Raw genomic sequence first — 22,727 nt, forward strand, 5'->3', positions numbered from 1 at the left:
TATGGGTGTTAAAATTAAAAAAAAAAAATGGCCGGGGAAAAAAACAAATAGTAAAGCGATGAGAAACGTGTGTTCACAAGATATATTGATAAAGAAGAAGTAAATCCATCTACTGGCCGTAATTGGCTGTGGCAGCCACACCCTCCTTATCCAAAATCTCCTCCTTCCTTAAAACTAAGCTTCACCTCTTTTGCTTCTCTTTTCTTTTGAGTCGCTTGCATCCCTTCAAACTCATCCATCCACAGGTATTCAATATTTTCTCTATTCCTCAATTCCGATCATTACCCATTTCTTGAATCTTTCTTCCCTTTCCTTTTTTTCAGCAAAAAGGAATGGCGACAGCAGCAGCAGCACCAGCAGTGATCTCATGGGCAAGATCGGGCATTGTGTCCAAATCCGGACAAACCCAGCAGAAGAAAACTGAGATGAAAGTTTCTTACGTAACTGGACTGAATTCATATGGTGGTCTCAAGGCACAGAACAAGGTTGTCTCAATGGGATCACCACTCTGCACAGAACAGTGCTTTGCTAATGTTGTCATGTCTCTCAAGGGAAGAAGAGGCAGTGGAGGAGCCTTATCCACCACATGTAACGCCGTCGGAGAGATTTTCAAGATTGCAGCTATCATGAATGCTCTTACTCTTGTCGGTGTTGCTGTTGGATTCGTTCTTCTTCGAATCGAGACCTCTGTTGAAGAAGCTGCTGAAGCCGAGTAAATTTGCTCTTTTTATAAAATTATATATATAATTTTTGTTTATTGATGTTGTCAAGCTTCGGTATAACTTGATGGGATACAACATGTTACATTTGTTAATGAAGCTCTTTTCTTGGTACATGTTATTGGGAAGCCTCACTAAATAATTACTCTGCATCTACTTTTTTATGATCCATCGCCTCAATTGCTTCATATAATCTTGCTTTGTGAGGTAGCCATTTCAGCACTTTAATTGTTTACATAAGAGAGTTATTATAACGGTTAGGATACAAATCGTAAGCTAGCAAAATCATCTTAACTCAATAGAGATAAAGTTGAACAATATGAAGGAGCATTGAGGATCAACCATCGAGCTCGGGTTATTGAAACATTCATGTGTCCCCCCAATTGATGAAGTATATGGAACAAACGTGGGATCCATACTACTTATTCAAACATAACCAGCCCTTTCTCATCGTGCAACCAAAATATGAAGGCATCCCTTTGGGTTTGGGACCACCATTGGTCTCCCATGTATGGAGGAGACTTAATCGAGTTGAAAGTTTGAAGGATGATGCGGGTGTTTGGATCTCTGCCACACAAGAATTGGAGGATCTAGCAATTGCATACTATCAAAGGCTCTATTCCTTGGTAGATGTGGATGAAGTAGTAGTAGAGAGCTTGCCACAATTGGGTTTCCCTTCGCTAACAGAGACGGAGAAGACATTCTTTGGCTAAATCGTTTACAGAAGGGGAAGTGGAAGAAGTGGTGAGAAGCATGGGGAAGTTTAAATCAATTCAAAACAAAAGTGGTTTGACAAGCTCCCACCTCCATACATGTTGTCTTTGATCACGTTGATTAAGCAATACTCCAACAGTTTGGTTAAACTTAAACATCTTAGCTCTTGACCGAGTCGATGGAACCAGCTGGTGTGACGTACAAAAGCATCATCAACTAAAAGCTCATCCTCCGGTCACGTTTTTCGTTAGCTTCAAACTCCTCCTCGGCTACAAACTCTTTGTCACGTTCCAAGTCCTTTCTTCGGTTCCAAATTATTTCGGTTCGGTTCATCTGAACCGATCGGTTAACCGAAACCACAACAAAACCCTAACTTTTTCTAATTCTAATCTAACCTAACCTAACCTAACCTAGCCGTCGTGAATCCGACTCTTCGATGACAGATTGACAGGATTTCTTCTCCTTCTCATTCTTATTCTTACCCTTGTTCGTCTTCTTCTTCTTCTTCTTCTTCTTCTTCTCCTTCTTCTTGTTGTTCTTCTTCTTCTTCTTCCTCCTCTTCGTTCGATCTCTTCTTCTTCATATCATTCGGTCGAATCTGCGATGTTCGCCTTTAAGATATTGTCGCCGGTGTGTCTCCAGCTCGTCGATTCGTCGGAGGAAGCTCTTCTCTTCGTTGTTCAGAAAAATCTCAATTTTTGTTTCTTTTGCTAACAGGCCTAAATTTAGATTCAGGCCCAGTTTTTAAAGTTAAATTGGTCCAAAAATTTCGTTCTGATATATAACTGGCCCAATAGTCTTTTTTTTTTTTTTACAAAAGTAATCGAACTTTTAAAAAATACAAAATCGGTAATTCGGTTTTAATCCTCAAAACTGAAAACCGAAATAACCAAACCAAATTTTATTTCGGTTAGGTTCTGTGACATTTTTTAAAAATCGGAATAAACCAAAAACTGAAATAACCAAACCAAATAAATCGAATAAACCGAAGTCCCAAAGCTACCCTCTTCCATTGATCCTAGCAAAAATACACATGACCTTATTTTGGTAACTCTTCTAACTTACGAGGTCAGACAGAGATAACATCATCAAGTCCCACTAACCACGTCTAACCCAAGTTGTTGTAATACTCAGGCCATCTGTAAGACTATAACACCTCATCCTGAATTCTAATCCCTCGGCCACAGGCTGAATGGTGATACCATCTTATTGGATAAATAAATTTTAGTAAAATTTTTGACGACGGTTCAACTTCCTACTTAAACATTCTAAAACGCAGTTTTAACAGACGTTTAATATGATTTTAAAGCATTCAATCATATAACCATAATAATAAGAACATATCTTACCTTGACATATATTTTATAAGTTCATAGTCTCTAGATCGCGTGTCATCTAACTATAATCCGGTCCACCCGATCCAGCCACCAGGCCGGTTCATGTTTTCTTTGGACCTTGTGCTAACATTTCTTTTTTTAATTAATTTGGATGTCTTATTTGCAGATTTGAGAAATTTGAATTTTTTTTTTCAAAATATCAAATATTAAATATCTAAAATCTTTGCCGGGCCTGCCAGCCATCAGTGAACCATCATTTACTGCTCCTTAGTCACACAACCAACCACAGGAGAGAAAGCTCAGCCAAAAATAGCTCAAGTTTTGTCCTATGTTTATTTCATAATCTCAATCGCTTGAATCAATACTTCTGATATTCTCTTATATCTAAAAAAAATATATGAATTTAATGGTGTTTATTTAAGTTAAGATTTTGAAGGTCTATTCTAAGGGGGGTGTATTGAAATAATGATTTTGGAGGATTTGATGGGATTTAGAAAATTTGAAATTTTGATAGATTTTAGGGAAGTTGATATGATTTATAGTAAAATTCTTTGAAATCCCACCTAAAACCATGAGATTTGGATTTGTGTATTTTTAACTAAACAAATCCTCTCAAATCCTCCAAAATCCCTACAACTTATTAAAATCCAAATCCACAAACTGTTTTGAATAACAGTGGATTTTAAAGTAGATTTTAAAATCATCATTTCAATAACAGTGGATTTCAAGAGACTTTTTAAAATTCATGATTGAATAACATAGGATTTGTAACTTTTACACAAATCACTTAAAATGTCAAGTTGAATACACCCCCCTAAATTGCTTTAGTTAACGAATAATTAATGTTGTTCTTTGTTCAACAACGAATATCTATCATAAGATATGTTTTTTCATTGACTATTTAATATGATTTATATATCTACAATTTTACTAAAAAATCTTATAGTTGATGCAATATAAGATCATTTCCAATGGAATATTTTTAGCAAATTTCTCAACTTAGAAAGGTGAAAAAATAAATCAAAAATGTTAACTAAGTTAAAAATAATCCTTAGCTAAAGATTTTGAGAACTGATCCTTAGTTACCACGCATCAATCATTGAGTTAAAGATTAATGAAAGGAAAATGATCTTTATCAACTATCTTATGGAATGGTTGAAAGTAGCTTTTGATTTTTTTCAAAAGCAATTATTCGTAAACCTAATTAGTTTTAATGAAAGGAAAATGATAATAATTCAAATGAGGTCATAATAACATCACAAGACCAATAAAAATAGTAATAAGAAGTAGACCAAAAAAACAAGAAATGCTAATAAAGACAACAAAAGGATGACAAAAAGAAACTTCAATATTCCTATTAATAATTACATAGTACATTTCAAAAATAAACAATTAAAACTTACACCTAACGGAGAGTTAATACTTTATTCTTTCGAAGTTTGAAACAAAATATAAATACACTTTATTTACTAAAAAAAAATTAAATAAAAAATATGTTCCTTCTCACACAAATTAAACAAGTGACNNTTTTTTTTTTTTTTTTTTTTTTAATATAGAGTACTAGTACTAGTATTTATCTAGTCTCGAGATTCGCTTTATCTCCTGCTAACTTCTTTTTATCATCTTCTCTATGTCGGTTTGATTTGGAAAACTTTCTGCAACTAAAAAATAAGAAAAAGAGAGATTCCTAAAGTTTCATCTCAAAGATCCTTTCAAAAAGAAAAAACCAATAAAAGAATGGTTGAAACTGGACACCATCAACATCCACCGGCACCGGCTGCAGCCGGTTATCCGCCGGTTCCATCCATGGCGGTTAACAGAGGACCAACTTGGGCTCCGGCTGAGCAACTTCATCATCTTCAATATTGCATCCACTCTAATCCTGCTTGGCGTTAAGTCTCTCACTACAACTTTTTGTTGGTTTACTTTATTTTTTGGATTCAGATGTAAAAAAAAACAAAATTAAAAAATTTATTAGTATTTGTTTCAAAGTCAAAAGTTACAAATAAGAATTCACTTCTGTCTCTCTCCTTAACTGCTTTCTGTTGTGTCTTAATTTGTTTCCTAAAAGAATATTTTAGATCTCAGAATCTGATTCGAAGCTTTTTATTTCCTCTGTTTTGACTTATATATATATATTTTAGCTTGTGTGTTGGGACTAATTAGCTTTTAAACTATTTATAAAATCTTTTATAAATTGTTCATGAGACATACTACTAATTGATTAAGATTAAAGAAACGGTGTGGTTATTATTACCTTTTTTTAATTTTATGAAGTTATTGGTGAATCCAAAATGCTACAAGGAGCTGAATCCCTAGAAGTTACTAGTGTTTAATCATTACAAGAAATGCCATATTAAGGGATTTTATAACATGAGGATTCTATTATTCTTTCCTTTTAAGAAGTATTTTTTGTTTCATTTCCATTAACAATTCGCGTTTTGTTACAGATGAGACGGTTGTACTGGCTTTCCAGCAATACATCGTTATGCTCGGGACTACTGTCTTACTTGCCAACACACTTGTGCCACCAATGGGTGGAGATGCTGTATGTTGTGGTTTTGGTTTTTGATCCGTTTTTTATCGAATGTTCTCTAAAGGTATTTATAACGGGACTGTTTGGTGTTTTGTCAGGGTGATAAAGCGCGGGTTATTCAGACTATATTGTTTATGTCTGGAATAAACACGTTGCTACAAACGCTTATAGGGACTAGGCTTCCAACGGTTATGGGAGTTTCGTTCGCATACGTTCTTCCTGTATTGTCTATCATCAGAGATTACAACAATGGTCAATTCGATTCTGAGAAACTGGTAAAAAAAGCTCGGTGTACTGTATACTTCCACGCTACTACTTGTGCTTTTCGTTTTCTTGTTTATTTACTTTGATATATATGCTGTTTTTGCTAACAGAGATTCCGGCATACGATGAGAACCGTACAAGGGTCCTTAATCATTTCTTCATTCGTAAACATCATCATTGGATATGGTCAGGCATGGGGGAACTTGATAAGGTGATATATATATAAATTCAATACAAGATTGCTGGTCCACAAGATGATGGAAATCTAATGATCTTGGTTTTATTCAATGCAGAATCTTTACTCCCATCATTGTTGTGCCAGTGGTTTCTGTTGCGAGCCTTGGCCTGTTTCTTAGAGGCTTCCCATTGGTAACAGTTTCAGCTCAGCTTTAACAACTTAAAAGATCTTTTTTTTTTCTAGTAGATCATTAATGTGATATTTTTGGACTTTTTAACAGCTTGCGAACTGTGTGGAGATCGGTCTACCAATGCTGATTCTGTTGATCATCTCGCAGCAAGTCTGGCTCTTTGCGCTATATGTATATATGATTGTGATTGTTAAGATATATAATATTGAGAATCTTTGTTGTCCATCTTGCAGTATGTTAAACACTTCATCCCGAGGATTTCTATGATACTTGAAAGATATGCTTTACTTGTTTGCTTGGCTCTCATATGGGCTTTTGCTGCTATCCTTACTGTTTCTGGAGCTTATAACAATGTTCCGGTTGCGACTAAACAAAGTTGCCGCACGGACCGTGCCTTTCTTATCTCCTCAGCTCCCTGGTAGGTTGTCCTTGATTCTTCTTCTCTTCTCGTCTAAGGTCTAAATATCTGTCTGTAACTCATTTTGCAGGATCAGAGTCCCATATCCGTTCCAGTGGGGGACTCCCATCTTCAGAGCTAGTCATGTTTTTGGAATGTTTGGTTCTGCCATTGTCGCATCTGCGGAGGTAGAAATATTCTTGTCTTAAAGATTCTTACATATATTTCATCTTGTTACAGGCTTTTAAGTTATGTATATCCCAATTTTTTTTTAGTCTACCGGAGTATTTTTCGCTGCATCTAGACTAGCAGGAGCAACAGCGCCTCCAGCACATGTCGTCTCTCGTAGTGTCGGGCTGCAGGTTTTATTCTCACACACTAAGATAGGAAAGTCTTAAATCTTTTCATTTTCTATCCTCTCTTCTTGTTCTGAGTATTTTTCCTTATAGGGTATCGGTGTGCTCCTTCAAGGAATATTTGGTTCCATTACTGGCAATACTGCGTCTGTGTAAGTTCTAAAATACATCTCCGCGCTATATGTTGTACAAAAGGAAGTATGATTCATCTTGATCATATATATACAGGGAAAATGTTGGTCTCCTTGGCCTCACACGGATAGGGAGTCGAAGAGTGGTGCAGGTTTCAACGGGTTTCATGATATTTTTCTCCATATTTGGTTTGTCTTTCACTCCCCAATCAGTCATCTTGACTAGGGTTCTGTTTATAGAAAGTAGCCATTTTGGACTTAAGATTTGTGTGTGTTTTCAATGATCGTCAGGAAAATTTGGCGCCCTCTTTGCTTCTATACCGCCTCCAATCTTTGGAGGCATATACTGTGTACTACTTGGAATTGTTGGTGAGTCATGTTGTATATGAATCTACACTTCCTAATTTCTAGCTAAAGTGAGGGCTACTACTAATACTATTGTTATGTGATTGGCACAGTTGCTGTTGGAATATCTTTTATACAGTTTACTGACACCAATTCGATGAGAAACATGTATGTCGTCGGTGTCTCTCTCTTCTTAAGTCTCTCGATCGCCCAGTACTTTTATTCCAACACGTCAAGAGCAGGATATGGACCGGTACGAACAGCCGGTGGATGGGTAAGCCTCTCAGTGATCTGTTGGTCTAATGACAATTGTTTAAATTAAAACACCAGTTTATGTTTTTGCAATTCTGTGTGATTTTTTCTTAAAAGGTATTTTAGATTGTTAAAAGATGGTAATGTTTTTTGCAAAGTGTAGATGCAAAGATCACACTAAGCACAAAAGCACAGTGACTTGCAAACAATTATTTATCGTATAAAGTTCCATTAACTGTGTCCTGTAAAGTTTACAATACTTATACTATATGATGTCCTAATACAATTTTGTGGTAACTTGTGGTGCAGTTCAACGATATACTTAACACATTCTTTGCTTCGGCTCCATTGGTGGCGATCATTCTGGCGACCATACTAGATAACACATTGGAAGCTGACCATGCTATTAATGAAAGAGGTATCCCATGGTGGAAGCCTTTCCAGCACAGGAAAGGCGACAGCAGGAACGAGGAGTTCTACAGTATGCCCCTTAGAATCAACGAGTACATGCCGACACGGTTCCTCTAAAGGCTGCTCCGTGAAGGTTTCTTCTGTATGTGGAAATGTAAGATATGTGCAGATCATGTAGCTTCACAAGGTCAAAATTTAATCCAAGGAATGCAAATGAAACATAAGGCTTTCGATGGAGAAAGCTATTTTGTTAACTGTCATGTTACCCAATTATATGCTTCCTTTCTTGTCAGTAACTTACCTTTTTTTTTTTCTCGACACAGAGTACTTAACCTTTAGTTTGGTGTACTTACCCTTTTTAGTTTGGTGTTCATCCTTCATACAGTATATTAACTTGCGGATATAAGAAGGGGAAGTTGAAAAGATACAATTATGGGATGCACTTCCTAACTGAACATTAAAAGTATGCATTTTTCGTTTTATATATTAAGCCAATCAATGTCTACAATAGTAAGTTTGATCCAAAGTTTGTTCCAAAAAAAAAAACAGATCTTAGGACATATGATGTGCATTGATTAATGTTTGTGCAATATCAAATTATTTATGTGTACATTATTAGCTCTTTTGGTTTTGAGCTCCCACCTCCCAATTTTAGTCTTTGTTGTGAATGTTTGTTTTGGGGATAAACAAAAATTTTACCTTAAAATGACATTCTTTGTGAAACCGAAAGAATATACGAATATAGTTTAGATTAGTCGAATACTTGTGTTATCTTTAAATCAATGGCTATTATGAAATTTTATAGGTAGATTTTGATCATATTGTTAGAAAACGTCTTTAATCTATGGGTCGTAGTCTGAAAAGGTTGTAGTATGTATTTTCTTTCACAAAATAAGAAAATATTTTCTCAAAAGCAAAGCTACACTGGGAGTCACGCGCCACAAGCGAGAGTGGGGAAGGAAGCTAAGTAGCTTAGTGGATGCCACTTAACACACAAATGACAACGTTGTTTTCCAATTTCATGTTTACGCTATAACTTCAGACAGAACCTGAAAAAGTGAGTTCGCTCAAAGACCAAAAATAACCAAAAGTTACCATCATTTTTATTTATTAAATTAAAGTAAAAATCTGAATTCTTAATTACTACTAGTAGTTATTAGTTTTGTTTTTATATAATTATTAGTGTTGTCGTCGTTCTCGGTCCAAATTTGACCTGAAGTATCTTGTTTCTGATAGATTCTCTCTAGCTCTTGTCCTTTTTTTACAGACCCTTAAGGTCTCTCTCCTGCAGGTTAATGCACTGTCTTCACCATTTCACTTCATTTTTTCTAAACATAATAATTTATTTTCCTAAAAAAATATTAAAATTTAATATTAAATTTTTTTCTCAAAGCTCACCATTTAAGAAGGCGGCAAATTCTTCTTCCCATTATTAACATTAGAGTGGTCTCTCCTTCTTCTATTAACAATGGCGTCAATGCCGTTGTACTGGCAACCACCACCAGCCACGGAGTATCCACAACACTCATCCTCCGTCTCCTCCTCCGGCAACCCCACCATTGGTCCTTTTATCGCCGTCTTTATCGTCGTCACTGTTCTCTGTGTTGTTGCTAGCGTTATTGGACGGCTTTGCTCCGGCAAAACCATCTTAGGGTATGGAGACTACGATATGGAGAGATGGGCTGAGAGTAGATGTGGTTCTTGTATCGACGGCCACATCATTCCCCACCGGCCGTCTCCGTCGCCTCCTCCTCCTCCTCCTCGTCAGCCTTTGCACCACACTTCCTCGGGCGTCTCAGCTGAATCTGAAGGACACGTGGCAGATCTAGATGAAACTGATGGAGAGAAACAAGACTCTTTAGACCATGAACCTCCAACACAAACACCATCCTCAGCTCATTCTTGATTAGTTTCCCTCTAGCGTTCGATTCTTTTTCGTGTTGGTTTAAAAAGTTAGCGACTGTAATTGAAAATTCACGAGTTCAATCCCAAAGCGGTCAAAGTTATTGAAAATGGCGCTCTCAGATTTTGTTTTTTCTTTTTGCACTTTTTATCTTTTAGTTATACTACAGTACTATTTAATTTCTCTTGTGAATAAGTGGTTTATACCGAAGATAAAAGAAACGAAGGGACGTATATATAAAGAGAATAATACAGAGAGCTTGCTAAAGTGCTTTAATCAATTTATTGATTCTGATTCGTTGATGCACCAAACTAATTAAGAAGATCGTATGTACATGTACAAGAAAGATAGAGCTGTGGCTGTATATAAAATCAAGGAAATATACATAATTTAATAAGCTTGTAATGTACACTTTGATTTGTAGCCGTTGATTTCATTGATTCTTTACGTTTTTTTTTTCCTGATATTTTTGCTCCATCTTTAGATATAGGCCCAATATTCCTTGCAAACTTTGATGTGTTAAGAAATATATTACGGTGACGGTTTTGTTATATTCTCAACCAATCGTGAGGTCATTGATACAGTGACAATCAACTTCTAAATGTTTTTTTTTCCATACAAAATCTGGTTACATGCCATATTGCCATATAGATTGTAGTTTGATTATTGCAGTTAAAAAACTGATTTGATTGTCTAATGGATTTATATAATGAAGTACATACGCTCTTCTTTATTGTCTAATTAATACATAAAATATAGAAATGAATAATTTAAAATCTTGACATGTTCCCCTTCATTTGGTATGAGATTGGTGCTAGACAAAATCTAGACCATGAACATTTTGCATCCAGAAAATTTATGATTATTTTTTCATACCTAATCAATGAAATTATCAATTATGGATGATTAGAAGAATCAGGAACTTGATCATTGATTTAACGGACTTGTAATTCATGCATGTTTGTTGCCTAATTGCAAATGGAAAGTTAATCTAATTACGCTTTCCACCGAGGAATTCTAAAATTATGAAATTAATGAGTTAATTTACTGTGTAATTTATGTTGTCGAGTTGATCTTAATAAATTGGTTTGTTCAATCACCTTACTCTCTATGCCTTCTACCTTTTTGAATAGTTTGTCTTTAAAATTGCTGGTTGATATTGTTTCATAAAAAAATGAGCGGAAGAACTATATATGACTTCGACACACCACTTGACTATTGTGAACTGAATAGTCTGAATGGGATACCCACCATGCACCATCAGTGGATAATCCATACTTTGAGAACAACCCATTGATCATTACCATCTTCCAACACATGTCATTCAGTAGAAGGCAATCTGAAAGATCCAATCAAGCATCTTCAAGATTGGATAACCGAAACACCTTCAATATCAACAGGGTGACTGAAGACGCTAAGTGGATGAGGCTATTCAGATTCGTACTACAAGATCAAACCAAATTATATATGAAATATCTTTAATTATGATCAGCTATGTAAAGCGATGAGCAGTTTTTTTTAAAAAACAAATGAATTAGAATCAAACACCAACAGAAAAAATGACATACAAGAAAGCCAACTTTCTTAGTTGGAGCTTGGACAAGTTTAAATTAGAATCTATATGAAAACCTAATAACAGTATTTTCAGTTAGAGTTTGACTTGATAGAGAAGTACAGATGGAATTACCGGAATATCTTTTATATATAATGTCTGCAGCATTTCTAAAATGACATGTCTTCTAAGAAGAACGAAATAAACATCTGTAGTTCGAGACTTAATTCTGAGTAGATGTAACAAGATGGATAGTCACACTAACGCATATATATAGCAAAATTAATGTGAACAAGAAATGTTCATAATTTCTACAAGCTTCTGAACGCAAATCAACCACACAAGAGAGAAGAAGAGACTTGGTCCTTCACATAACTAAATTGAACAAAAAAATAAATCTTTTTTTACTTTTGGCTTTAGAATAGTGAGTTTAGAAGGCGAATCTTCCTATTTGCATGTAAGGCAAGAAAGTCTTCTTCTTCAAATCTTTTGTCTCTGCCTTCTTAGCCATGTAATGGAACTCATGGGCGGAGACAGATGATGACCCTTTTCCTCGTGAACTCGAGTTCTTGGTGTCTTCTTGCTTCCTAAACAAACCCGAAAACGTCTTTACGGAATCTTTGTTATGCCTTGATCTTCCCTCTGATGCGCTTCGGAACAGAAGAAAGTCTTTTAGCCTCCACTTTCTTGAGGAAGAAGATGACTTGCAAGACACACAAGTTGATGAAGATGTGGACGGATTAGAAGAAGTCAAAGACCCTTTCCTCTGTTCTTGTACCTCTCTCTGTTGTTCTTGTTCTTGTTCTTCCCATGGATAAGCCGAAACCCGGAAAGGAGAAAGTGATCGGGCGACTCTACGGCTCGAGTTTTGACGTCTCCCTCTCCCTCTCTCTTCTTCTACGCCGTTCCGAGCTTTATCCATGGCGACCTCAAAAGGATCCACCTGTACCGGTTTCTTTCTTGGGGAGAAAGCTTTGCGGATAATGTCTTTACCATGAGCAATAGGCGATCTTGGAGACCTTGGAGATAAAATCTGAGGCTGATGATGATGATGTTCTAATTGTAAATACGGAGGAGGCTTCAAGGGTTTGATTTTGCCTCCATCAAAAAGCTCTTCAGCAAAAAGTGACGTCGTCTCGAGCTTCTCACCGATCTCGAAGGCGAAATCATCAACAGTATCATCTTCGTCGTCATCATCGATGATCTTCCTAGGGGTTCCAGGAGTGTCTTCCCAATCAAAAGGAACCGTAAGACGGTCGGAGAAGTTGAATCTTGATGCGGCCTCATCAAACTCTCTATAAAACTCTGTGATTCTTCTAGGGCTTGTTGGTGCGCTTAAGAAGCAACCAGTGAATTGCCTTGGTGAAGATGGAGCAGTCAAACTCATCACTTCCATTGTTTCTGATTTCCAATGAGTTCGGAGATGGTCTCAAGAACAATGAGATGAAGGGAACTAAAAAGGATCATTAAAGGAAGGTGAGAGGAAAGAAATAAAGAGAGCTTAGACCGTTTTCGCTGACCAAACATTATGTAATATTAAAAAAAACAACTTTTGGCAGGACATAAGCAATTGCAATTATTAAATATTTTTGTTTGTAATGACTTATACATTTTATTAGTTTTTGTTTGTATACCTCCTCTATTCGAAGTAAGACAAAATACATTTTGTTTCAATACGGTTATCCTTATCCCAAAGCTACGAATGTTCTCTCCTCAAAATTAACCTCTTTCCCTTAAGAAAGTTGGATTAGTAATTTAGGTTTTGAACCAAAGGAATAGAAAAGAGTGTAGCAATGCTAATAAGATATTTTTGTTAACACTCGGTACGATATTTTTTGTATAAGTTGTTAAGATATACCATTTTATAATTTGTTTTTCCTGTTAACATTACAAAACAACTTATTGAACCCAACCAATATAACCCAAAATATACCAATATATTGTATATAAGTTAAAATTGACATTCTTCTAGCACGCATAACGCATTCAAGTTAAGACTATCCAAGTAGTTCTTATATTTAACATAGCGTAGCAGATAACAATATTATAGATGGAGTGTCTATATCAATCGGTGCGAAGTCGTATGTTAGACAGTAAGACTATTGAATTAAAAAGACAAAAAATTATTAAAAAATTTAAATCTTGGAGGAGAGTTGTAACCAAATAGATTGATTTTTGTTGGAAATATTCCGAATTGATAATAAAAGTAAACGATTATAACGTAACAGGCCGCCTTTGCAGACCGCATGTGTCGAAATAAAGTTGTTTAGTATAAAAGATTGGAATATATAATGATGAATGGTGATGACCCACTTCATCTTTTTGAATTTTCAATCAAATTCGTAGTCGGCATTGACCACATGGTTGTTGTTGGACCTTTCGAAAGCATATTTTAAGATCACGAGGCCAATTATAACCTGTGGTCCTAATAAATAAACATTGATTCAAATTAGTATTCAGTCACCAAACGAGAAGACTTTTGTGTTCTACGTAGAATTTGTTTTCACACGATCCATCTAGATACTCTTGATAGTGGCTAAACATGCAAATATATATATTACCAATACGTTTTATTAGCATGCGACAATAAATGTATTCTAACAAGAATTTAATGCAACTTCAATTGGATATTGTAAAGTAGTATTTATTAAAAAAAAATATGAACAACAATTTCAAATGAAAAAACACAACTACGATTGTTTTTAGATAGCTTATGATGTTGCTAGTATTCAAATCATTATATACTTTGTCGGTAGAGAAGCTAGTAAGCTACACATGATATCTAAAAGGGCTCGAGGTTTTTTATCAACACCATCATGTGGTTTCTTTTACCTTGTCTTCTAAATTACAGACATTGTCCCTATTCAGAGTCCTCCACTATGAGAAGGTGAAACAAGAGTGATTCACAAGAGTTACTTATTTTTATTTTTTCTGTGAGCAACTAGAGCTTCCATGATGCTCTCGACCCACCTGCCACACACACACACATTCAAACCCATAGCAAATCCAGGTGACGATAATACTCAATCGCTAAGTTATGTGAAAAGAGGACTCAGTTCAGAGCCTAGTTGACATGTTCAAAAACATATGAAAAGATTAAGATATATTACCCTTCAAGTCCCGGTGCCTCTGGGTAGTACACGTTTTTCAATCCTAGTCGTCTTGCAGCTGAAGCAGTTGTCTCTCCAATACAGGCAACGTGATTACTCCATTGCTCATCATTTTGAATCAGATTCAGCCAGGCCCTGTCGAAATCAAGTAAGCGATGGACCAAACCCACTCGACCATATTAGAGAGATTATATGAAAGACGTTTTGCTGCACCAATAACGGGTGATCAAAAAACAGACAGATGATGAGTTGCAATAGGATGATAACTGATGGCGCATACCGAATTGCTGAAGGTGAAGCTACAGAAAGAACAGGAGCAGACAGTGCCTCTTTCAGGAGCACCGTATCAACATTATGTACAGGAACCTAGCAAGATTAGAAAAAAAAGAAGAAAAAACTAACCATTAACCACGGACAACCCATATGAAAATGATGGCTAAACCAAATTATATATGCAATGAATTACTTTTTACTAGTAAGTTTAAAGACGGCTTACTGTTGTATATGTATTCAGCCTGGTAACTTCAAACCCACGATTGGACAACCCTTCCTCTACGGTTCATATGTCAAACATGAAGCAGAGTAAAGATGGTGAGTCAATCTAGAATGATATTAAAATAAACTAACTTTACAGTTAGCTATCTTCACTTATGTTTCTGGCCAACACATATTTAGTCATTAGTTCATGTGCCAGGGATTAATGCACACATCTACATGGAAATAGAAAGAGCAGAATGTACAATTGCTTTTCAACCTTTGGAATACTATCATTTTGAACATGAAAGCCAAGTAATAAATGTAATTTACTAATCTACTTCTCCCGGTATAGCATTACTGCATATCTCCATCAAGGATATGCAATACTTATGCAACTGCATAATAAAATTGTACAGAATATGAATCATATATTCTATTTTGATTATTCAGTCCTAATCTTTTTTTCCTATGTGGTCAACACAATAAGCTCAATTGAATTGAGAAAACCTAACAACACACACCAATATCATTGCCTGCTTTTAGAGAAGACGGGTATAAGACAGAGGACCTTTTGCCAACTTTCTCTGGGAGCTCCGAAGCCAAGACTTTACCAGTTGCTGAAATAATTAAAACAAAGAGAATGAACCAGCCAAGACTGTAACACTGTATGTACGACCACTCATACATTTCCTATATATATATAGGAAACACATTAAAAAATACATGAACATTGATAAGGGAATGCCACGGAGACCAAATTTTACCTTGCCTCAATAATAATTCATCATCTCATAAACCTATATATGATCTTAGATGCTCTATAATTTATGGAAACAAACTATGACAAGGGTTACAGGGCACATGATCCATAGTCTCATAGACCAAGCATATATAACGATGATATCGTAAATTCCTACATAAGTAAATGTTTGAAGATGCACAGGTTGCAGATATAAAGAGTAAATTGGAGTGTAATATTGTGTCTAAATTGAAAGTTATGGAACTATGACAAGGTTTATAGGTCACATCATTCATAATCACACAAATCAAGCTCGAGGGTTTCAAACGCATCCATCCAACCAATTGGTGCATATCTAACGATGATATTGTAAACTCATACACTAGTAAAATGCTTAAAAATGGACAGGTTGCAGATATAAAGACTAAAATGGAGTGTATAGAAATTGTGTCTAAATAAAAAATTAAGTTACCTTTTGATGGCGTAAAGGCAACGTTAAGCAATCCTTCTGTCGACTGTCTTGCCTCTTCAAATACCCTGGCTGTTCCAGCTCCTACTACACCTATTTGCACTTTTGGGTAGCTAGCTGCCCTAAGGAATGGAGACCAACGACGTTTAACTCAAGGGAAAAAGGGTATGACCAGAAAAGGCTCAAAACTTATTATGTAAACCTCGTTATTTACAGAGTTGCATCATAAATAAATATGTGTGAAGAATTGAAGATTACACATATATCTGTATACCTAAATAAAAACCTAGACTACTCCAATTGCCTTTTCCTATGAATAACAGTGACAATAACAATGACAACTCGAAGAGTAAACTCACTAAGTCACTAGCAACAGATTCCATATTAACAAAGTTTGCTCAGAGTAGCTTAGACATTTCAGAAACTCTTAAGATTAGAGGATAGCCATTGTTTCTGTCTTCTGACAAAACATTACTAACAGAAACAGTTCAAAATTTCACAACAAACAGAGAGGGAAACGGGTCAAAGAACCAGGGCTTACTTCCATGCGTCAAGAAAGACAGAACCTGCTTCTGGGGATGTTATAATGATCCAATCAAAGCTCTTATCTAGCAAAATAAAACGCAACACGTCAGAATACCAAAAAATCTGCACCGCAATACAACTCTGGAGCTTTTTTCTTAATTGTAATAACAATCTTGAAATCCAAATAAAACATAGGCATCCAGAAACATCTATTAAGCATAACATAAACCCATAAGATGAAGCAAAACCCGCATAAGCATATGAAATCTTTATAGCTTCCAAACAAAACAGCCAAAGTATTAGAAGTCACTAAATCAAGCTACATAAGAAAAATCACCACTTAATACAGAAGCAAGCCGATGAAAATCAGGTCCTTGCGCATGTTGTATCAAGGGAAGCTCTAAAGATGATATCCCATGTTTCTCCTGCCATCAAGAGAATAAAAATCTATTAGCTAAATTTGTGCACAATTTTAACATAACCTCACTACATTTTATATGATCCTGAAACTAAAATTACTGACAAAAAGTTTCAAGTGGCAGTAACCAGATTCTTGAAATTAGCCTATAGCTGTATTATATAATAACTTTAGTTCAAAATTGCAATTTTTTTTTTCTTTTGGGGATTGGCGAGAAGGGTATGAAGTGCATACCAAGGCTTTGATGATTTGTTTGTTCTTGCCTCGTTCTCGGGTTACGACCACCTGCGGGACCGAATTGGAGATACTAGACGATGTAACGGAGGAAGAAGATGCATTTCGAATTAGGGAAGGAGAAGCGAGAACTCGAGAGTGGAGGTGCGAAGAAGACGATAATGGTGGTTGAAGAGATAAGAGAGACGAGTGAGGAAGGAGCATCGCCATTGGAGAGGGAGATTTTGATCTCAACTTTTAGGTCTTCTGTGATTTAGGAAATTTTAGAGTATCTAAACGAAACCCTCCGACTCAGACAGAGGGTTCACATCTTTTTTTTTTTTGTCGTTACATGATGATCAGTAATAAATAAAAAATACAAAAACTTTTTTAAACTTTAAGTTGAGAGATTTAGCCATCTAAGATTTTACAACTTTGTGCTAAACAATTCAAATTAAGATGAGTAACATATTCAAAAAAAATCCTTGCAAATTGTACTCTTTTAAGATTTAGTTGCCCTCTTGGCGTATACGAACTTACTAACTAACGGTAGGGAGAGAGACTTAGCAATCGTTATATTGGAAAAAGTTAGAAACCTTCACATATATCATTCAATGGCTTCTTATGATCCCACACGAACAAAATCCAAAGCAAAAGTACATATTTTAATCTCAAAAGTTAGTTTTATCTTTTAATCTAACACAATGAAGAACCTTTTTCTCCCTCTCTCTCACCTTCCTAACTGAGAGAGCTCAGGTTCAGCCAACAACATATCTTGCAGCAGTTTTGCATCCATGTATCTTCCACTACTTCTGCAAGAAAGTAAATGTGATATTTATGGATCAGAGAACTGATATGGAAAAAGTAAAAACGATTTCGTTAGGGTAGATAAAAAAAATTGGGAGAGATGTAATGTAACTGGCAGATGTTGAGTTGCTTATGATGAAGAGCGAAATCATGACCGACATAAGTGACAACCAAACTACCAGCATCAGGATGAGGCCAGCTTCTTGAAACAGGGAACCGGAGTATGAAGGTTCCCGGTTCTTGGCCTTGAAGCGAATGTTCTGCTTCTTCCTTGGTGATGAATCCTTGGACCCATTTAGGCGACGAACAACACCACATTTCGCTTATCAAGCCACGGGATATGGAGTAAGCAACAGGGAACAGCCAACACCACATGTTCTCAAAATTCTCTTGAGTCATGTACTCGTCGTAGTAGCATCCTGATATTCTCCTTAGAAGCTCAAAATCCTGGTGGGTGAGAGATCTACTGCTGCATTTTGATATCCTCATGAAATGTTCTTCAATCTCATAGACCACATTATCCCAATGAACATGTTGTTGATTGTTCCGAGACATCGATATCCATGCACTTGTACCTTGGCCTATTAGCTCTCTTGCCATGTTGATTTGATTGCTGAAATTTGCGGGAAAAAAAAAATATAACTTCATTTCACAATAAAGATTCATTCTTTGTTTCTTCTCTGTTAAATGTAAATTATTACCTATGGTGGGAACATCCAGAGTAGAGAGAAACCTGATTTGCAAATTTCAAAACTTGTTCGTCTGATGAGTTGTTTGTGATTTCCTTTAGAAGTAGAGCTTTATCTTTTAAGTTTCCAAGGCAGTATCTAAAGATGGTGGAATCAGAGATTGTATGTCTCATTTCCACGTTTTCTGGTGAGTTATACTCTTCGTGCAATCTCATACCATTTCCATCCTCAAACTTCTCTCACAACAAACAATGCAGAAACGGTAGAGGTTGTTAGTATAAGATATGCAACAAAAAAAACATTATGAAAAGAGAGACGCACTTTATACCTGTCTTGAGGTTTGGGGATAAGAGTTGCAATGCTGATATGATTCCTTTCTCCCAGAGTCACTTTCTTTGTCCAACCTGATTCGTTTAACTTCACAAGTGTTGTTATGTAGAAGGTCTGGTGATTCGGTACTTGATGGATGGTCAATATTGGCCAACCTTTTCGGTAGCGGCCGGACATCAGGACTGATCGAAATGCAGCGGATTGGATTTGAAACAGCTTGAAGGAAAGGATAATCTTTGGCATTTCGTATTCCAAATTTTATCCAGAACAATCTGTTATCATTCTTGGAGGAAAGCTGGAAAACACGATAAACTAGTCAAACTTTTTTCTCACACAAGTCCGCAGAGAAGCAATACAAAGATAAAGAAGAAATGAAAACTCTAAACTGTAGTTTGTTTTTACCTGAGAGATCTTGAGCTTAAAGGATGAGCGTCCATTCAATAATTTGATCGGTCTATCATCAGACGAGAATTCAACTCCTTCGTCCCTTATCAAAAGAGGAGCCTCAGCTTCACTCATCTTGGCCTCTAGACGGGTATCGGCATACAGTAGTGATGCAACAACCTTGTATTTTAAACCCAACCAACCATGTACTATATATTGATGATTTTCCAAAGCTAAAAATAAGTAGGCAACTAAGTGCCAAAGTAATGAGAAATCGTAAGAGATGTAAACCTCCACATCCTTGTGCACAGGCTGGCCAATGGCATTGGATAAAACAATATCCAAGGATAAAACCTCCCCGCAAGATGCCTGTAGAGCAAGAAAATAAGTGTTAACTACGGAAATGTAAAATCATTCCCGACATAAAATTTTCTAATGAGCTTTATGAAGTCTGACCTTCCAAACACCATCATTATCTAGTTTCATCCCCGATGACGAGGATTTATTGACAGATAACAATAGAGGTGGATCCTGGCCAAAAATAGAAAAAAAAAAAGTAAGGTTAGAGTATTGGAAATAAACAAACACAGAAAAATTGTTCTAAAAGGAAGACAAGGGTGAGAGTTAAGCAGAGACCTTCATATAGTGATGATCCACATGATCACAAGCAGGCAAGACTTGTGCACATTTGATGAAACCATGAACACTATAACCATCTCCGCCAACACTAAACAGTGATAACTTTCGGTTACTGTTCATCATCAGCAAAGAAGTTAAGAAATGCTCTCCTTCAATCTTTCCATCAATAACAAGCCTCATGTAATTTCTAGAAACCTAAGAAGAAGAAAAAAACAACAGAATCAGCCATCTCAAGAACTAGAGGATCTTGCTTGCATTCCCTGGCTGAGGGAGAATCTTACCTCACATCCCACATGAACCCATTTATCGAGAGGAAACTCGGATTTTGTAGATACGCTAGGAACTTGTTTCCAGGAACAAGTGTCAACAGGATCAGGAGCTTCCTTGTGAAGGAGAGTCAATGGCAAAAGCATCATCTTCTTGTTTTCATCTAGGACAAGGAAAGGTGCACTAACACTCATGTCTGAGTGAACCTGTCAAAGAAAAAACCACTTGATCATATAAATAAACTTAAAAATAGACGAAGAACAGAGTAAATCAATCCTACAGCCAAATATTGAATCCATGATTGACATCTAAATCTATAATAGAGAGTTGAGCTTTTCCAACTCAAGTCAAATATCACTTTTTTTTACGCATACCAACAATCAAGGAAGATTAGATCACACCAAGGTCGAAAAGTTTAAATTCAGTACACAAGACAGGGCCACGAAAAACCAAACAAGTTACAAAAACCAAACAGAGAAACAAACCGAGTCCGATGAGTAAAGGAGAAACATTTCAGCTAAAAGAAACAATAAGAAGTAGTAAGCTTGAAATTGAGCTGCGGAGGAGAAAACAAACCTGTCTAATGATGGTAGATGGGAATGTGGTGGTGGAATTAACAAGATAAACCCAGAAACAAAGGGAGAAACTTTTGTATTCTTCATCATCTACTTCGACATCGACCTTAAAATCCTCCAACAAAGAGTATTTCTCCGTTTCGATTGCTGAAACACCCGCCATTCAATTCAAAAGCCTCGACTTGTAAAAAACGAAACCCTTAAAAAAAAAAAAACCCTTTTTGTTGATCGTCACGTCACCAATACAAACTCATCGATTAGCTTAATAGAGAAGTGAAGGTCCTCAAAAAAAAAACTGATCCTTTGCACTTCGACGGCTGTGCTGTTAATATATAACGGTTGGTCTCGTACTGCGGTGGTTTACTGGTTGTGTACTTGTGGGGAGAGAGATGATTGCTATAATCTCCTGCTTTCGCGTCCACCGAAAATTACAATGGTCAGCCAATTAAATCTTACTTTCCTTTACAAAAAGTTTTTTAATGATACAAATCTAATTTAAAGTTGTGCATATAGCCTTTTAAGGCCTGTTCGTTTTCATGTTGCTGGTTTCAGCCACAGTGATCAGCGACCAGCGATACTATTTGTTGTTTGTTTTTCTGTCTTTGATTCCTGTCGTTAAATCAGCGATTGTCGCTAAAATTTGTTGCTATGTCGTTTATTTGGTTATCGTTAGAGACTATGATTTTTTTTACTTTTTTTTAAGTTTTTACCTTTTAAATATATAATAATTATGTGTATTGATGAAAATTTTAAATTGTGTAGATTTAAATTAATTAAAAAAATAAATTAAGGAAATAAGTTGTAGTAATTAATCTATTCTAATACCATTAATTACATAAGTATTTTATTCTCATAAAAAATTAAAGTTTCACACTATAACTTTTTAGTTAGGCAATTGACGTCCTCTACCAATCTGACCGGTGATAGTATCACACAATCCTTCCATTGCTCTATCTCCAGTAGGTTCATATGGAGGCTGCAAATGGTTTCACGGTTCAAGAGATTGAACAGATTGAAAAAAATTATTCAACCAATTTTCACCATTTGCATTGTAAAGGTTGAAGAGGTTGGAAAAAACTATTCAGCCCATTAGGAAAAAACTAATCCTACAGCAAAAATCTTCAACTTGTTCAACCACTATTTTGGAGATGAATGAGTTGAATATTATTCAACCCAATTTTATTCAACCCATTTTTTCAATTTTGTTCAATTTTGTGCATCCATTTGCAGCCGGAGTGTATCAACCATGAAGATCATCATCATCGTCATCTTCATTGCCATGAATATGATATTCTTCTGTTCTTTGCCAATGTATAAAATCATTATCCTCTTGATGTGATTCACGTATGAAGTTTTGTAGTGCCATGGTTGATGTCACAACCTTGATCCACTTAGTCAAACCATACTTAAGATGCTTACGGTCTAAGATTCTCCATTTTGCTTTCCAAACTTTAAAAGTCCTCTCAATCACTGATCGTAGTCCTGAATGTTTCCTGTTAAACAACTCCCATGTGTTTTGTGGTGGTCCTCCTCTAGTAAACTGATCAAGGTGATATCTAACACTACGATGCGGGCCAAGATATCATGTCCTTGTAGGATATCCAGAATCAACTAAATAATACTTTCCATTTGGCGGATGTGGAAAAAAAACTTCATTCTTCGCACAATAAGTCAAGACCTTTGTATCGTGTGCTCTACATGGTACTCCAACATATGCATATATGAACTTCATATCGAAGTTACATATAGCAAGGATATTCATAGTTGGTTCCAATTTTCTTTCTCTGTAAGCTTCTACAT

General features: G+C 36.0%; 6 protein-coding genes across 8 annotated transcripts; 3 read left to right on the forward strand and 3 right to left on the reverse strand.

The window, feature by feature from the left end:
* On the forward strand, positions 111 to 840 carry LOC104714114. Its single transcript, XM_010431370.1, has 2 exons — positions 111 to 245; positions 324 to 840. Exon 2 carries the CDS (start codon positions 333 to 335, stop codon positions 714 to 716), a length of 384 nt encoding a protein of 127 aa, XP_010429672.1. The 5' UTR covers positions 111 to 245; positions 324 to 332; the 3' UTR covers positions 717 to 840.
* Positions 4,356 to 8,210, forward strand: LOC104714115 (nucleobase-ascorbate transporter 3). 2 transcript variants are annotated; one of them, XM_010431371.2, is made up of 14 exons: positions 4,360 to 4,661; positions 5,221 to 5,318; positions 5,405 to 5,581; positions 5,681 to 5,781; positions 5,864 to 5,939; positions 6,029 to 6,088; positions 6,172 to 6,356; positions 6,427 to 6,523; positions 6,611 to 6,697; positions 6,785 to 6,843; positions 6,920 to 7,011; positions 7,114 to 7,191; positions 7,281 to 7,441; positions 7,729 to 8,210. In XM_010431371.2, the coding sequence occupies exons 1-14, from the start codon at positions 4,508 to 4,510 to the stop codon at positions 7,945 to 7,947; spliced, it is 1,644 nt and encodes a 547-aa protein (XP_010429673.1). In that variant the 5' UTR covers positions 4,360 to 4,507; the 3' UTR covers positions 7,948 to 8,210. The 2 variants fall into 2 exon arrangements, with proteins under 2 accessions (XP_010429674.1, XP_010429673.1); XM_010431372.1 differs by lacking the exon at positions 7,729 to 8,210 and having other exon boundaries at positions 4,356 to 4,661; positions 6,920 to 6,974; positions 7,281 to 7,328.
* Positions 9,030 to 9,947, forward strand: LOC104714116. Its single transcript, XM_010431373.2, has one exon. The coding sequence runs from the start codon at positions 9,299 to 9,301 to the stop codon at positions 9,734 to 9,736; it is 438 nt and encodes a 145-aa protein (XP_010429675.1). The 5' UTR covers positions 9,030 to 9,298; the 3' UTR covers positions 9,737 to 9,947.
* On the reverse strand, positions 11,522 to 12,791 carry LOC104714118. The gene has a single exon (XM_010431374.2). The coding sequence runs from the start codon at positions 12,679 to 12,681 to the stop codon at positions 11,716 to 11,718; it is 966 nt and encodes a 321-aa protein (XP_010429676.1). The 5' UTR covers positions 12,682 to 12,791; the 3' UTR covers positions 11,522 to 11,715.
* On the reverse strand, positions 13,914 to 17,514 carry LOC104714119 (uroporphyrinogen-III synthase, chloroplastic-like). Of its 2 annotated transcripts, XM_010431375.2 has the most exons (9): positions 17,258 to 17,512; positions 16,943 to 17,030; positions 16,622 to 16,688; positions 16,084 to 16,202; positions 15,394 to 15,489; positions 14,892 to 14,947; positions 14,676 to 14,761; positions 14,396 to 14,530; positions 13,914 to 14,255 (listed from the first exon to the last, which is right to left on the reverse strand). In XM_010431375.2, exons 1-9 carry the CDS (start codon positions 17,465 to 17,467, stop codon positions 14,198 to 14,200), a joined length of 915 nt encoding a protein of 304 aa, XP_010429677.1. In that variant the 5' UTR covers positions 17,468 to 17,512; the 3' UTR covers positions 13,914 to 14,197. The 2 variants fall into 2 exon arrangements, with proteins under 2 accessions (XP_010429677.1, XP_010429678.1); XM_010431376.2 differs by lacking the exon at positions 13,914 to 14,255 and having other exon boundaries at positions 14,512 to 14,602; positions 17,258 to 17,514.
* LOC104714120 lies at positions 17,842 to 21,279 on the reverse strand. Its single transcript, XM_010431378.2, has 10 exons — positions 20,929 to 21,279; positions 20,367 to 20,558; positions 20,083 to 20,280; positions 19,903 to 19,977; positions 19,738 to 19,815; positions 19,465 to 19,626; positions 19,061 to 19,357; positions 18,745 to 18,965; positions 18,156 to 18,656; positions 17,842 to 18,048 (listed from the first exon to the last, which is right to left on the reverse strand). Exons 1-10 carry the CDS (start codon positions 21,088 to 21,090, stop codon positions 17,967 to 17,969), a joined length of 1,968 nt encoding a protein of 655 aa, XP_010429680.1. The 5' UTR covers positions 21,091 to 21,279; the 3' UTR covers positions 17,842 to 17,966.

Source organism: Camelina sativa, chromosome 9 (genome assembly GCF_000633955.1).
Source record: "Camelina sativa cultivar DH55 chromosome 9, Cs, whole genome shotgun sequence".
NCBI lineage: Eukaryota > Viridiplantae > Streptophyta > Magnoliopsida > Brassicales > Brassicaceae > Camelina > Camelina sativa.